This window comes from Gopherus evgoodei, chromosome 1, assembly GCF_007399415.2.
Source record: "Gopherus evgoodei ecotype Sinaloan lineage chromosome 1, rGopEvg1_v1.p, whole genome shotgun sequence".
Classification (NCBI taxonomy): domain Eukaryota; kingdom Metazoa; phylum Chordata; order Testudines; family Testudinidae; genus Gopherus; species Gopherus evgoodei.
Genome location: NC_044322.1, coordinates 50,559,724 through 50,576,230, shown reverse-complemented (window position 1 = coordinate 50,576,230; position 16,507 = coordinate 50,559,724). Strand labels below are relative to the sequence as shown.

The 16,507-nt window shown below is 39.3% G+C and overlaps 1 protein-coding gene across 1 annotated transcript in view; it reads right to left on the bottom strand.

The window, feature by feature from the left end:
- FREM2 (FRAS1 related extracellular matrix 2) overlaps window positions 1-16,507 on the bottom strand; it is a 223,922-nt gene that overhangs the window by 82,891 nt on the left and 124,524 nt on the right. Inside the window, exons 4-6 of the mRNA XM_030563843.1 lie at window positions 13,947-14,177; window positions 9,693-9,818; window positions 6,032-6,283 (exon numbers count right to left, since the gene is read on the bottom strand). Coding sequence (XP_030419703.1) covers window positions 6,032-6,283; window positions 9,693-9,818; window positions 13,947-14,177 — 609 coding nt within the window. The remainder of the gene's footprint in view (window positions 1-6,031; window positions 6,284-9,692; window positions 9,819-13,946; window positions 14,178-16,507) is intronic.

The window sequence follows — 16,507 nt, the reverse complement described above, 5'->3', positions numbered from 1 at the left end:
CATCCAGACTGGGACTGTGTGGGCCCGCTGTGCACCCCTGACCCTCTTCCCCTGGTTACCCCTGCTTGCCAGGAGCCGATTAAAAAAAAAAGAAGCAAAAAGCTACAACAAGCAACAAGCCAAGAACTGGCCAACAAGCAACTCACAAGCCAATTAAGCCAAAAACAAGCCCAATTTTTTTCACGGGTTTGGCGTGTCTGGTAATCACTGCACAGAACACTGTTGCTGTTTCTGGGATCTCCTTTTCTGAAAGCAAGTATCCCATCTTCTGCAACAATTTTCTACATTCAGTTTATATTATTCCTAAATAATTAGTTATCCATTAAATATTCCTCCTTACCTTGGCTAAGGTTTACACAACTCTAAAATATCCAGTAATGTTAAAGTGATGGCACAGATTCAATTTTCTTTAATTTACTGGATACAGCCTGTTGACCTTTGTGTCCATCACTGGTTGTTTCCTGCCTCTCTCATTTCCAAGTGATATTGTTTCTTAAAATTCCAACTATCCTACAGAGATGAAAGACTTCACAGTAGTATTCTGAGGTGACAATATATTTCCAGATGGTTGAAACTGCCAGTCTGAGGCTTGATCCAAAGCCCAAAGAATTCCACTGATTTTATTGGCTTTGGATCTGGCTCAACATTCCGGTTCCAGGCTGGTTTCCATCAATTTTAACTGCTTTGTTGTCTGTCTTTATAATACCACCTCCACTCTTCTCACAAGAGGACCAGGATCAGTGGACAGCAGAGTGGGTACTGTGCCTTCTTCAACATACCCCCTTCCCCTGCGCAATCAATCCCTATCAGAAACAAGAGAATTTAAGTACAGAACTCAATGGGAAGATCCCCTATTCCGCACCAGAGGCTGACAAGATTATTCTCAGTACCAACCACAATACTATCAAAAGTCACCCCAGAATGCAGCAGAGAGCTGCCTATATTCATGGAATTAGTGCTCCCCCTTACAAGAACTAACCAGACAATGTTTAAAATGCTCCTAAATTCTATCTTACTGTACACCTTTCAGACACTGTAAAACCTGAATTTACTATTTTCATATCATTGCCACCTTTTTTTACTTAAAAGTTGCATTCAGAGTTAGATCTTAGTACCCTTTAAACAGACTATTAAAAGCGCTGCAGCTGCATAAATGCAGCCCAAGGACATGATTTTTCCATTCAGATGTCCGAATATCCTGAAATTTTAGACAGCACTTTTGATTCTTTCAGACTTTAAATACCTTAAGCCTTGTGTTAAGTCCTCTACAGGGTCATAAATAATAAAATGTTTTCTTTCTGCAGTTGATCACCAGCTATCTACTTCTGTATTGAAGAAACGTCTTTCGAATTTTTAGTTCAATGTTTAAAATTTCAGAACTATGATCATGGAATGTGTTTGTATATCTATATAATTGCACTGAAAATTATTCTGTTGTTTATAGTGATAGGGAGGAGGAGAGGGGGTTCTGCTAAAGGCAGAAAGACTTGGTTCCCTTTACTCTAGAAGAGTTTCACACAGTCAAGTGTTTATGCCTTTGGAATTGCAAGTTGAAATGACCATATGCAACTGCTCTTTCTGTAGGTTTCTTCACCTACTGTACTTCCTTCTGCATGTTACGGTTTGTAACCTTAATCTCTGACTCAAACAAATCCATGTTATTATTTAACCTTTCAATTGTGGCAGCATACATAACATTGAAACAACCAATTCAAAATGCTATTTACATCAGATGAGGACCTGGTCTGGTGTTCCTTTGGTTAATTTTTTTGCCCTCTTTCAATCCTCAGGTTTGTGCTGAATTAGGAAAACTCAATTTCAAAGTAAAACTATCCCCACAGCACTATAGATTTTAAAACCATGCTTCCTCAGCCTGTAATACACCAGTACTTGTCTCATTTAGAATTACTTCTTTACAAATGTTTGTTCTGACCACACAGTTTAACTGCACGTAAGTCACATTAAAACAGTCTATTCTCTGTGGTTTTTATTTCACTTAGTCTTTCTTGGGTTCACCATAACGCTTGATGTGTGTCCTTTCACTTATTCTTGGTTTATCAATTGTCATTATTATATTCAAACTCAAATATTTTAGTTTAAATCCCATGGGTTTATGTCAGAAAGAACAGAAATTGATTAAAGGTTTTGAAGATGAATGTTTCCTAATTAACTTGCACTGAATGCCAGTGGATATAGGCAAAAAGTTTCTAGTGCTGACTTGACTTCCTCATGAAAGGCCTGATGTAGAATTATTAAACGTTGACCTTTCCTATTTGTGGTTTATGACCTCCAGACACTGATGTATGATGTTAATCCAGGCACAGTGTTTGGGGAAATCAGCATAAAATGACTGGTTGTTACATTTGGCTAAAGAAACTTTGTTATCTAAATGTAAATCCCATTAACAAACAAACAATAAGGATAATATAGCTCAAGATCCCCTGCAGATGTGCAGTAATGGGACTCAGGCTGACTACAGGATTTAGTATGATAATGTTTCGGCACTTGATAGGTTACTATAAATGCGTCACAATCTTACCTGCATTTTCATTGGAGAGACATTTTAGATACAGGTACATTTATAATATTACACAGTCAATGAAAATGCTATTTCTTTCATGTGGCATATTTTTAATGAATCAAAAGACTGAACACAATTACCAGGAATTTTGTGCAGCACACATAATAATAAATAACAAATGCTTCTTAAATTCTACTGTTCATTTTATCCTATTTTCCAAAATATTGACTTCTCAGGTGACCTACAAAATATTAAATACAGGACTCTATCAAGTCAGACAAAACTAAAAAGCATTATATTTCTGAATAGTATGCTTCTTTAAGTGCATTCAGACTTTTTCAAACTCTACACAGAAATGTGACATGCTAAATAAATTGTTAGCAGCTTTTTCAAAACACTGGAATTTCTTCTGGGAGAAGTTTCACTAACACAGAAAGCATTGCACAGCTACCTCTATGTGGGATGGCCTACAAACTATTTCAGATATAACAGATGCAACATATTAGGCTGTGACAGATAATTTGGGATGTGTCTAAGACAGGGGCAGGCAAACTTTTTGGCCTGGGGGGCACATCGGGTTTCCGAAATTGTATGGAGGGTCGGATAGGGGAGGCTATGCCTCCCTGAACAGCCAGGCGTGGTCCGGCCCCTGCCACCTATCCGACTCCCTGCTTCTCGCCCCGACAGTCCCTGCGACTCCTGCCCCATCCACCACCACCCCACTTCCTGTTCCCTGATTGCCTCTGGAATCTCTGCCACTGACTGCCCCCTGCCGCCCCATCCAACCCCCTCTCTCCTTCCTGACTGCCCCCCCCGGACCCCTGCCCCCAATTCAACCCCCCTGTTCCCTGCCCTCTGTACCTAACAACGTAAGTGACTCAGTATTATTCTAAACATTTCACTCAGTGGGTTAAATGCTCCACCAGAAGGACTGGTGGAGATTTCACTGAAGTCAGTGCTTTGAACCTCCATAGGAGTCCCTGTATTTCCAGTAACTTCTGTAGGGGATGCTTGTGGCTTTCTTTTCAAATTTTCAGAAGTCTGCACACCTTATAGCCCATGTACTCAGCTGGTTTGTGTGCAGTCTTTAATCAGCCTGCAAACTACAGGTCCCAACATTATTCTGTCAGATAATGGTTGAGAAGTTTATGAACTCAGTAAAATTCCCCCTCAAAACATCAAATATCTCAAAAATTAACTAAATTAAACTTACAGAAGTGCTCCAAGATACCAGTGTTGGCTGAGGACAGTGAAGTAAGCTAATTATGAATATTCTATATCAGCCTGTATTTGAAATATGACATGACTAATAGGCTCTGAGAAAGCTTACAAGAAGCACAATTCCTGGATATTTCAAACTGCCATAGCTCATGAATGTTGTATCTGATTACCCTAAATCTTCCAAGGAGAAAACAAAATCACCTTTGCCACATCACGTGTTAGAAATTCCAAGCTGATTGGGTACTTATAGTATAATTAAGAGGAATGTCAATTTTCAGCTTTTTAACAGGTAACTAGTTATATCCTTAAGTACTGAGAAACTACTGTGCCCATAGTATCCTGAAATCAGTCTTACCCAGGGCATGCACTGTACTGTATGTAAGAATACATATTTTCATATTGGTCTCTATGAGACATAAGATCAGCCATATTGGATCAGACCAAAGAAGTATCCTGTCTTCCGACAGTGGCCAAAGCCAAGTGCTTCAGAGAAAATAAACGGAACAGATAATCAAGTGATACATCCCCTGTTGTCCAGTCCCAGAATCTGGCAATTAGAGCCTAGAGTTGCATCCCTGCCCATCCTGGCTAATAGCCATTTAAGGACCTATCTTCCATTAACTTATCTAGTTCTTTTTGAACCGTTATAGTCTCAGACTTCACAACATCCTCTGGCAAAGTGTTCCACAAGTTGACTGTGCATTGTGTGAAGAAACACTTCCTTTTGTTTGATTTACCTTCTGCCTATTAATTTCATTTGGTGAACTCCTAGTTCTTGTGTTATGAGGAGTAAATAACACTCCCTTATTTACTTTCTCCACACTAGTCATGATTTTATAGACATCCCATAGTTGTCTCTTTTCCAAGCTGAAAAGTTCCAGTCTTATTAATTTCTCCTCATATGGCAGCCGTTCCATACCCCTAATCATTTTTGTTACCCTTTTCTGAATCTTTTCCAATTGCAATATATCTTTTTTTGAGATGGGGCAACCATATCTGCATGTAGTATTCAAGATGTGAGCATACCATGGATTTATATAGAGGCAATATGATATTTTCTGTCTTCTTATCTATCTATCCCTTTCTTAATGATTCCCAACGTTCTGTTAACTTCTTTTGACTGCTGCTGCACACTGAGTGGATGTTTTCAGAGAACTATCCACAATGACTCCAATGTTTCTGATCTTTTAACCAGTTACCAATCCACGAGAAGACCTTCCCTCTTATCCCACGACAGCTTACTTTCCTTAAGAGCCTTTGGTGAGGGACCTTGTCAAAGGCTTTCTAAAAATCTAAGTACACTATATCCACTGGATTTCCCTTGTCCACATGCTTGTTGACTACCTCAAAGAATTCTAGTAGACACAATGCTCTAACTACAGGCCAGATCACTGCCTGACAGGAAAAATCATTCTACTGGAAATTAGAGAAACTCCACAATATTCCTTTCACAGAATTTCCAGCAGAACAATCTTCCTAGAGTAAGTAAAGGGCTTTCGACCCACGCAAGCCCCTAAAACTCATTGAGCTCAGAGCAGAGTCTGCTAAAGGCCTGGGACTGTTACGTGTAACATGTTACCTGGGACTCCTTTCTACTGCTGCAGAAATTGCACAAAAGATGCTGCTGCCTCAGGCTGCATTAGCTTTCATGTGCATTCTCTATGAGAGAATGCAATGTGTGTCCCCACTCCCTCCCCAGCCCTACACCTCTCTTGTCATGGACCTCTAGCCCATTACCAAAGTTCTGCTCCGTTCAAAGAAATACATCAGAGCCATGGGTTACTCTGACCAGAAACAAAGCATATCATTGTGTTAGTCTCCTGATACAAAGTATGAATATGATTCTGACATCAGATTTGTCAATGGATTGTATTCATATTTTGTAACAAGAACAGAACTAGACTCTTGGATTATCAGGAGGCAGCAGCCTTTGCTTAACTAGAAAGAGTAAGAAATGCGGATAACAAACATCACTGATTTCCATTCGGTGTGACCTCCCAGATCACACCCTCCAGAAACTCTGAAATCTATGAGAGTGGAAAAGCGAGTTCCCAACACCCAGTTAATTTTACAATGACTCCATGTTCTTGAGGATTATAACAGCAATACTGATCATTTAAAAAAAATCACTATCCCCCTAATTATACTTTCAAAACTTCTGAAGGCCATGATCATGCATTTTGTATCAAGTCAGGAACAGAGGAAGTCCTTACATCATGATTGAAGGGCCATATTATATGCCATTTATGTCCCTCACTGGTAATACCATCTTGATAAATTAAGTCTTACCATCATCTTTGTCAGGCACAATAGTAACCTGAGTCCCTGGGAATTCTGAACCAATTCTTCCACCCATAGGCATGCTCAGCAGAACATCAAACGTCTCAGCTTCTTCATACAGGGAATCGTCTATGATGACAATACGGCACATTTTCTCTCGTTCATCTTTGTCAAAGTGGAGAATGCTGTTATGGTCCTCGGGCCTGGATATGTAGTCTGAGTAGGACAGCACAGATGTTGGGACAGTACCAGTTGCTGTTCCTGTGAGAAAGAAGTATATAACCACCTGTAGTATTTTTAAAGAATCCCTTACTAAGGTTGAATTGTATTCTCTTTAGCTTTCCATTTTTACTCCTATTTATTTTTAAATTGATAAGATGCATTAATTGCAAAGTATTTAAGTGCATGTACAAAGAACCATAGGAGATGCCATACTGGATCAGGTCAGTGGTCTATCTAGTCCAGTATTCTTTCTCCAAGAGATGCCAGTATCAGCTGAGTCCGAGAAAGGTGTTAAGAAACAGTGAAGTAGGCAGTTAGGAGACTGCCTGTCCCAGGAAAGTTTCCTTTTAACTCTCCCAATAATTAAAGGCTGACTGAAGCCTTGAAGCATGAGGGTTGCTCTCTCTTCCAGAACTCGTTTGTTTTTTTAGTATTTACTGTAATACTACATTGGTATTATTATGTTGTACAAAATAAAACAATTATTAATAGCAGAACATGTTAACTCATGACAAACCAATGAGCTCCTCCCTCAAATTAGGTTTTTTTGAACTGGACTATGTTCTGTGTGAGAAGATGGTCTTAAAACTGCCCTAATGGCAACTAATGCAAACTCTGTTTGTTTTAATGAGCACAATAAACAATAGTTTTCATTTCTCTGGTTTTTTCTTTTTTGCTGGCAAGACTCTGAAGAAGCCCACGATATAGAACTGATAAAATATAACAATTTCTCTCAACTGAAAAATGTTATAAAGTCACTGCTGAAATATCCCTGTATTAATCCTCGCCAGCTATCCTTTTTAGAAAGAAATTCTGGCACTCATTGTTTTCATTCCCAAACAAGTGTACACTAACTATCTCTCTTTGGAATTTCCAGATAGAAAACTGCTGTAATACCCACATGCCAATGTTGTGAAAAAGTTTACAATTCAGCTGAACATCTGGCCACCTAACCTTGCATGAAATAACCAGTACAACTGCTGAGACACTATTCCACAAATGTATTTACAAAATATTACACATTTCTGCCAATAAATAAGGCATTACACAAAAGAGAGAGGTTTTAATCAGCTCAATTTAACGTCACTTTAACACGTCAATCACTGGGAGTTGTGCACAGTTCATGGGCATAATGTAGCCCAGAAACTTTTGGTTAAGAAGAAACTGGTTTTCAAAGTGTTGTGACTTTTCATAACTATTCCGTTTTAAACGTCAGCAGATTGTATTGTACTTGAAAGAGGTGAACTTGGTAAATGCACATATATTTAACAATAATAAGGGAAAAAGGCATACTTAGGTAATCAGCACTGTTGCAGTGTGCGCCCTGATTTCAGGATTTCATTACGAGCTGCAGAAACACCTAATTTAATTCTCCAGCTTGACAACTATGCATCCAGGCTGATCTACAAAAAGCATTAATCTTTCCTGCTACCCAGATTTTTTTTGATAAGTGAGTATCATAAAACATTACTCCATTTCTGTGCCTTTAGCTTGGTGATCTCCAACCTCTCAGCTCTGCAGAGCCATATGTAATTATTCTTGGGTTTGCAAGACCCAGGCAGTTGAATGGGTGAGAAGAATTTTAAGCTTATGCTGTAAAATTGTACTGAAAATAATGTGCTCAGCGACAGGCTTTAATGTCAAATACCTCAATATAGTGTAAAAAAACTACATTGTGAGGTGGAAAATGTGGTCTAAAAGCTAACCACATCAAGTTTTACAAGCAAAAAAATAACCAAGTAGCTTTCATCAAAGGTCTCGCCAGTTTCAGAATTAGAGCTGATGGAATGCTTGAATTTCTTTCTCTTGGGAAATTCTTCCAATGTTTATTTTCATTCCAATTCAGGAAAAAATGTTGAAATATTGAAAGTTTTCATAAAATTAAAAGTTTTAAAAAATGGATTCAGAAACACAGAAACATTTTGTTTTGACAATTTTGAACAAAACAAAACATTTTGACATTCCTAAACCAAGATGTTTCATTACAGCTCAGTTCAGCATTGACTTGTATTCAGATGAGCTGCCTGGTGCCTCATTCTCCTGTTCCTCCCTCTGGGATGAGCTCTCTGGTTGAACTACATCTCTCACGATACACCACAGTGGTTTAGCTAGAGGAGAGATCATAGTACATCATAGAGGGGAAATGTAGTCTGGCCACGGAGCCCAGCCCAGAGGGCAGAACAGATGCATGAAGAATCCGAACAACACATTCCACAAGGCACTGCAGCAGCTCAGCTTTTCAAACAGAGCCACAATGAAACATTTTGATTCAGTTCCACTAACCTAAGTATTTCGATTCAGGGCAATCTGACCTAAAATGAAATATTTCATTTTAATTTTCCCAACAGAAAACTGAAAACTTTTGGTGCAGAAACCACATTTTCTGTTGAAAATCATTTTGATGCAAAAACACGGGCCAGCTCTAGTCAGGGGGAAAAAAAAGAAAAGAAAGAAAAAGTATCATCTATATACAAAGGCCCTAATTACACATCCTATTTTGTACTCATTATTTTGCAGACGCAAACATTGGTCCTGCACTTATTTGATGCTGTAATATATGTAATTTAACTGTCTACTTACCTGAGTTTCAAACTCTATGTTATTTAGGTATCAAAGTGAACGTATGATCCCTGAAAATAATTTGCAGATGCCAAAAGGGAGGCTACTGTTTACAAATTTAATTCAGAAGGCGAGAAAAACAGACTGCCAAAATAAGCACACAAAAGGCTTAATAGATGGGGTGGTAAGGAGAAACAATAATAATAAATACTATTTTTACTTTTATAGAGCTGGCCATTCAATTGTTTCTTTACAAACATCAATAAAGAAACCTTCCTGGAGCTCAGCTTTGTAGCATAGCCGCTCCAGACCTCAGGCCTCTTTGAAGCAGAACCACAGTGGCTCTGTTGCTTTATTGGCAATCTGTGGTGTTCCAATAAATACTAGAATTTCTCACTAAAAAGAAGAGGAAACCTGTAACACTCAGGAAAAAAAGCCAAAACATATTCCTCTCTGTCATAAAAGCTATGCACTTAGCTTAAGCCCGGCTGTATCTTTTTAAAAAAGCTTGTCATTGTTTAATGAATTCAAATGGAAAAACTACTACTATCATACTACCTGTAGAGAATCTTACATCTGGAGGATCTCAAAAAACATAATTGACATTACTTCCAGACATTAGGTACTGTATACAAGACCCTGTGAAATAGGCAAGGAATATCGATCAATGAACTGCAACTACTTCTAGAATGGAACACAGCATCTATTTAATAATACACAGCAACAGTTTAAGACATAAAGTAAAGAGGAATAACACTATCAATTGACATAGAAACTAGACAAGCAGAAAGTAATTACCAGTGCTGGGAATTATTTGTATATTCTGCAGACAGAAATAATAATTATTTTAGCTTTGGTTATTATTTTCACTCAGTCTAGATTCTGTTACCTTGCTGTGTATAGCAGATCACCATCAATTCCTGGCTGACATCTCCACTTCTTCTGACAGGAATGAACAGTTCTCCAATGTCTTCTTCAATTGTGTAGGTGGATTGAGAAATAAAAACTGTTGATTCTGCAAAGATCATACATATTTATTTGTGTTACTTTATATACTCAAAGAGTCACAGGAGAAATAGCCAGAAGTTCCCCCCATCATGAATTCAATGTAACAAAATACTCATTTCTCAATGGTATAGCGAAATGTTAATGAAATTTTGCAGCCAAAAAGAAAGCCAGAACCAAGGCCTGATGCTCTGAGGAAGGGGTTCTCAAACTTAATTGGACCGTGACCCCTTCTGACAAAAAAAACTACTACATGACCCTAGGCGGTGGGACAAAGCTAAAACCTAAGAGCCTCAGCTTCAGTGCTGGGTGGTGGGGCTCAGGCTTTGGCTTCAGTCCCAGGCCCCAGCAAATCTAATGCTAGCCCTGGCAACCTCATTAGAATGGAGTTGGGACCCACTTTGGGGTCCCAACCCAGAGTTTGAGAACCACTGCTAAGCCCTTACTGATAAGTAGTTCCTAATCAGAGAAGTAGTTCCACTTGCTGGGATTTAATCACTGTAATGGGACAAATCACGTGATTTATCATGACATCTGTCAGTAAGGGTTTGAAGGACTGGTCCTCCAGACCAGTGCATCCAGAATTCTATCCAAGTTCTTTTAGTATTTCTAGACTATTATCATCACTAGCTGTTAGCTGTGAAAGGTTCACCACTGAGGATCACATAATCATTTCCGTATCTTCCTCTCTGACAGGAATTCTTTAAGACCATTCTTGCTCATTTTGCACACTCAAAACATCTGTTGGAGTCCTTTGGCATTTGGGGTGCTTAAGATGCAGGATTGGGTCCTTTGTGACATTCACTTTGACTCCACACTATATGAAGTAGTATTCTCCTTAGTGCAGGGACCATCTTTTTGTTCTCTGTACAGTGGCTAGCACGTGGTGCTCCAATAATATAAAGAAATAATAACAGACTTCAAAAGAAAACTGGCCATTAGTGTGAGCTCATAGAAAATCCTGTAAAACATGTAGGATTTGGGCATGTCCATTATCTCTTTAGGCTTATATATAACAAAATAAGACTCCTCTTTCATGTTCTCTGGAATTCCTTTTTCTTATCTAAATAAGTGCTGCAGGCATATTTTTTCTTGTAACCAGTTTTGCTCTTTTGACTGGGAATGCATCTTCTGTTAATTAAAGCTAGCTATTTCCTTTTGGGTGCCAGAAGGGAAGACGGAAAAAATTCACCACTAGCCTTGAAAGTTATTTTAGCATTCTCTACTTCTGCACAATTCTTAAAAACATCAGGCGTAAGAATGTCAGGTCCTATTTCTCAGCCAATAAAACACTGAACAATCTGAAAACAAAAACTTTTAGTTATTCTACATTCCTATAAAGGCCATTGGCTTTTATGGTGCCTTTGGAGTTCAGATTCTATTTTCTTATGTCCAAAAACTTGAGAGAGAAATAGACAGTTGTGGATACAGAGTATCCATCCACCCTTACAATTTCAACAAAGATCTGTAATTAATCAAGATTACTTTAACATAGAGGGTAACACAAACAAACAAACAAACCAATCAACCTCCATTTTTTAAAATCCAACTGCTGTAATGATTCTGTATAACTTAGATGACTATGCAAAGCCAATTATTTAGTTATTTCGGAATTTTTTGTAAGCAATTTCCTAAAAGTGTAATGTGATGTCTGTGAAAGGATGTCCCACTACGCATTTTCTGCAACTGGAAAATGCTGCTCGCATGAGAGAAGGTCAAAAGACCGCTATAAAAATGCTGTAATTCTGGTTTGATAAGATCTGTTGACTTTTATTATTTCAGAAAGACAAAAAACACCATAGGAAAAATATCAACCTTTTAGTTTAAAGTAATACCAGCATAATATTTAAAGAACTGATTTTTCTTCTTCTGTGGAAATAAATTAATGCAGAAAAATTATATCCTATGGAAAAAATGTTAAAGATGATATACATTTTGTGCATCCTGTGTCTGCATGACTATGTAACCATATTGTTTAAAATCGCACACACAAAATTAACAAATCTTACGTATGGAGGTAGCAAAAATCTTAGGGAAAATGGTCTCAATCTTTCCGTGTTATGATAGCTGCCTAAAGCTCATGGCTAACTGAGTTTATATTCTCTAGAATTAGCACATGAAAATTCTTCTTTATTCAACACCTTCCCGTTGTAACACAACAGTACTTTCGACTTATTAAGGGCTGGCTCAACTTTCAGCAGGGTCTCATTAGCGCCTAATTCTGAACCACTTTAGTAAATGGGAGTTTTAACAATGACTCCAGTCAGCACCTACACACACGATCCACCAACATTTTGAAAGATGTATTGAGAGACCAACCTTATTTCTTCCCACACACGCGCTCCAGTTGCCAAAACAACCCCAGGTTCCCAATGAAATCTTGAGGGTTGGCACTGATTAAGGACCTTTAATCACACAACCCTGATAGAGCTCCCACTGATGATTATAGGAACTGCATACTTAGTCATTTCCATGCCCTCAACATACTGTATTTAATTTTGAACTCGATCTACAAGCAGTGCTGCCCTCTGTAACTAAATAGGGATGCAAGATAACCCCCAGGTTTGATATATTTTAAATCTGAAACTAGCAAATGAAAAAGATCTGCTGGACACGTTTTTTCCTGCCCAGCCACCTTCAAGTGTTAATTCGAAAAGAGCCATATAAAACAAGCTGTTCCAGCCTTTGCATCTCTCGAGATTCCTTACTGACATCCTTCTGTGACCACAACCACTTGTTTCAAGTGTCTGGATGCAGTTCAAAAGCAAAACCTCCAAACATTAGCAGGCCTGCTATTCCAGCACATGCTTTCGTTATCGCTTCTCTCCTCACCTACATTCAACTATCATTTTCTCTATTCTTGACACCTCCGCTGTCAAATTTATCCCTGAAAATAAACCAGTTGTACATTCACCCCTAATACTATTTCTCTCCCAGGCAGCAGCAACCTGTGCAGAGCTTCTGAAGTTGGGAGGCAAGAAGAACTGGAGCAGATATTTATATTATTTTGGGAGGCTCAAGTGTCACTAAAGGGGCTTGCCCGTCCCTTACTGCATGTGTGGATGGGTGTGTGGGGGAGAACAGGGGAAAACAGTATGCTTTGCTGAGGAGCATCAACCAGGAAGGCTTATCTTGGTCCATGCACCCAATCAATCCCCCCAGCTGCCATTCAGCTCCAAAGAGATATTTCTCACTCTCACAGGAACACCAGCCCTGAAGTCAGAAGGCAAACCTTTCAGAAAAACAGGGTTGCAGGCACACTATGTTGAAGCCTCTGTGCTGAAGGCACAGCTTGAGCTAGCATTTGGCTCAATGATGCCTAATTGCTAATTATGATGATGAAGAAGCTACAGTTGCACCTACAGAGCTTACAATGTAAATTGAAATCAGATATACATAACATAGCACTTCACATATTTAAAGGGATTTGCAAACATTAAATAAACTGAGCAACTTGTGTTAGCTGATAATATTATTAGAGGAAATAGGAGATGTCTTCAGAATGATTTGGTAGAGTCAAGCATGCTGCTAATGAAATCATGAGTGATTTACTTAAATCTGGGGTAACAAAAGTGGTTTCTGAATTTAAAACTACCGCTGGAGGCCACTATTTCACGTTCAGTATAAGGTAAATATACATGAGATAAAATCAGCATCATCAGGTTACACTTTTTAAGTATATTGAACAATAAAGCAGAGTTTTTTCTCTACTTCTCTAAATTGATTTCCTCTGTGCACTCCACTAATTATATCTTTGCAGAAGGTTTAAGGGTTTTTTGCCTGACCTTACAAAACAGGCAGATGTCTACTAGCACATCAGCGCTACTGAGAGCATGGCTTTTCATTGGAAAGGGGACCCTAAAAGGTTTAGGAAGACTAAACAATAAAACAATGCAGAACTAATAAACGACGGTGAAGACATGAAAAAATATATTACACATATAAAACCACAGCACATTCATTAGGTGCTCATGAACTACCATTAAGCTGAATGTGACCTATGTCAAAACATCAAGATAATACCTAAATCTGTTCTCAAAAATACAATATTGAAGGAATCACTTTACCAGTCCTTTCTTACAGTTTCCTCTGCAGCTGTGTCTACAGATTCAGAATAACATTTTTTAAATGTCTTTACCATCTCCTGGGTCAATAATTTCCACTGTAGCCACTTCAGGAAACTCTAGGACAGCCATGACAGGCTCGGAAAGCACAATTTGGAAGGTCTCAGATCGCTCATGTTCACCATCACTCAAAATCCGCACTCTCCAAGTTGCCAAGGTTTGGCCAGGATTGAATTGCACCTGCTTCTGGGCTTTTCCTTTGAAGTCTTTATCCTTCTCAGCAGTACCATCTTTAGTGCTAATACCTGCAGAGAAAAACAGAAAATAGGACCATTAACAACAGATCAATTCTATTTTTCTGTCATTCACAGACTCATAGATTTCCAGGTGAGTATGAACCATTGTTATTATCTAGTGACCTGACCTCCTGTATGACACAGGCCATAGAACTTTCCTGAATTAACTCCTGTTTGACCTATAATCATTACTGATTTGCCATTACCAAATAATAGTTTAGAAAATACACCTCTACCCCGATATAACGTGACCTGATATAACATGAATTTGGATATAACGTAGTAAAGCAGCGCTCCAAGGGGACGGGGCTGTGCACTCTGGTGGATCAAAGCAAGTTCGATATAACACAGTTTCACCTATAAGCAGTAAGATTTTTTGGCTCCCGAGGACAGTGTTATATCGGGGTAGAGGTGTATACACTTTTCCCAACAGAGGGTATTAATCTGCAGGGTTTAGGTTGTTGGGGAAATCTTCAGAAATACATAGGAGATACCCACTGTAACCCCGTTACTCTGTATCAGAATTTGTGTTGGAACATCCAGCACAGGTAAACACAGATTAACCAAGGTTGGCTACTGTCACTCAAATCAAAACTAACTGCTGGTCAATTAAACACTTTCCATGCTAAATGTCAGCTTTTCTACCCCAAGACATTTCAGCTACATAGTTGTTCAAAACAATGTTTTGTTTTTGTTCTTTAATTCTCTGCTACTCAAAAATGCCTGAACCCTTTTTGCTGAACCTTAAAAATAATTTACCATTTAAAGACAGAGACCAAGCCTAGAAAATTTTTGCTTGAAAGATGAAAGTTTGGGGAAGGTATGAACAACTAAACACGGGAAATGACAATGAATGGTTATGAAACCTGAAATATAGTGACACTCCCACTACAATAACTATACTTTGGTGATATCAGATTGTTTCAGACTTTCTATAATGGCCACCACTAATCTCAAACTTTTCATGGTTAACTCAGGTCAAAATTGGGTAGCAAAGCCAAGGGATTAAATTCAGCACTGTGCCCCTTAGAGACAAAACACAGAACTTGCAGCCCAGGAGTCTGGGAGTCTGAGGTATCTTTAAGTCATCTTTGTGCCCTCCTGAGCTTGGGGCTACCTCAATGTAAATTAGACAGCCTGTGAAAGTTATCTCCGACACATATCTCTGCCCTCATCTCCACACTGGAATGCCCCCCACAACAGGTATCAGAGGGGTAGCCGTGTTAGTCTGGATCTGTAAAAGCAGCAAAGAATCCTGTGGCACCTTATAGACTAACAGACGTTTTGGAGCATGAGCTTTCGTGGGTGAATACCCACTTCTTCAGATGCATGTGGTGGAAATATCCAGGGGCAGGTATATATATGCTAGCAAGCAAGCTAGAGATAACGAGGTCAGTTCAATCAGGGAGGATGAGGCCCTGTTCTAGCAGTTGAGGTGTGAAAACCAAGAGAGGAGAAACTGGTTCTGTAGTTGGCAAGCCATTCACAGTCTTTGTTCAATCCTGAGCTGATGGTGTCAAATTTGCAGATGAACTGAAGCTCAGCAGTTTCTCTTTGAAGTCTGGTCCTGAAGTTTTTTTGCTGCAGGATGGCCACCTTAAGGTCTGCTATAGTGTGGCCAGGGAGGTTAAAGTGCTCTCCTACAGGTTTTTGTATATTGCCATTCCTAATGTCTGATTTGTGTCCATTTATCCTTTTCCGTAGAGACTGTCCAGTTTGGCCGATGTACATAGCAGAGGGGCATTGCTGGCATATGATGGCGTATATTACATTGGTGGATGTGCAGGTGAATGAACCTGTGCACGCCGGCGGAAGCATTCAATGTATAGGTCCAGACTGTCATTTCGACCCTCAGGAGGAGTCCATGTGGAGTTCTTCTTCTTGTGCTGTTGGTGGGAGGGCACCTGTGTATCAGTGCACTGTTCAGCCTCCCTGGCCACACTACAGCAGACCTTAAGGTGGCCATCCTGCAGCAAAAAAGCTTCAGGACCAGACTTCAAAGAGAAACTGCTGAGCTTCAGTTCATCTGCAAATTTGACACCATCAGCTCAGGATTGAACAAAGACTGTGAATGGCTTGCCAACTACAGAACCAGTTTCTCCTCTCTTGGTTTTCACACCTCAACTGCTAGAACAGGGCCTCATCCTCCCTGATTAAACTGACCTCGTTATCTCTAGCTTGCTTGCTAGCATATATATACCTGCCCCTGGATATTTCCACCACGTGCATCTGAAGAAGTGGATATTCACCCACGAAAGCTCATGCTCCAAAACGTCTGTTAGTCTATAAGGTGCCACAGGATTCTTTGCTGCCCCCACAACAGGGTTTCTGAGGAGGTC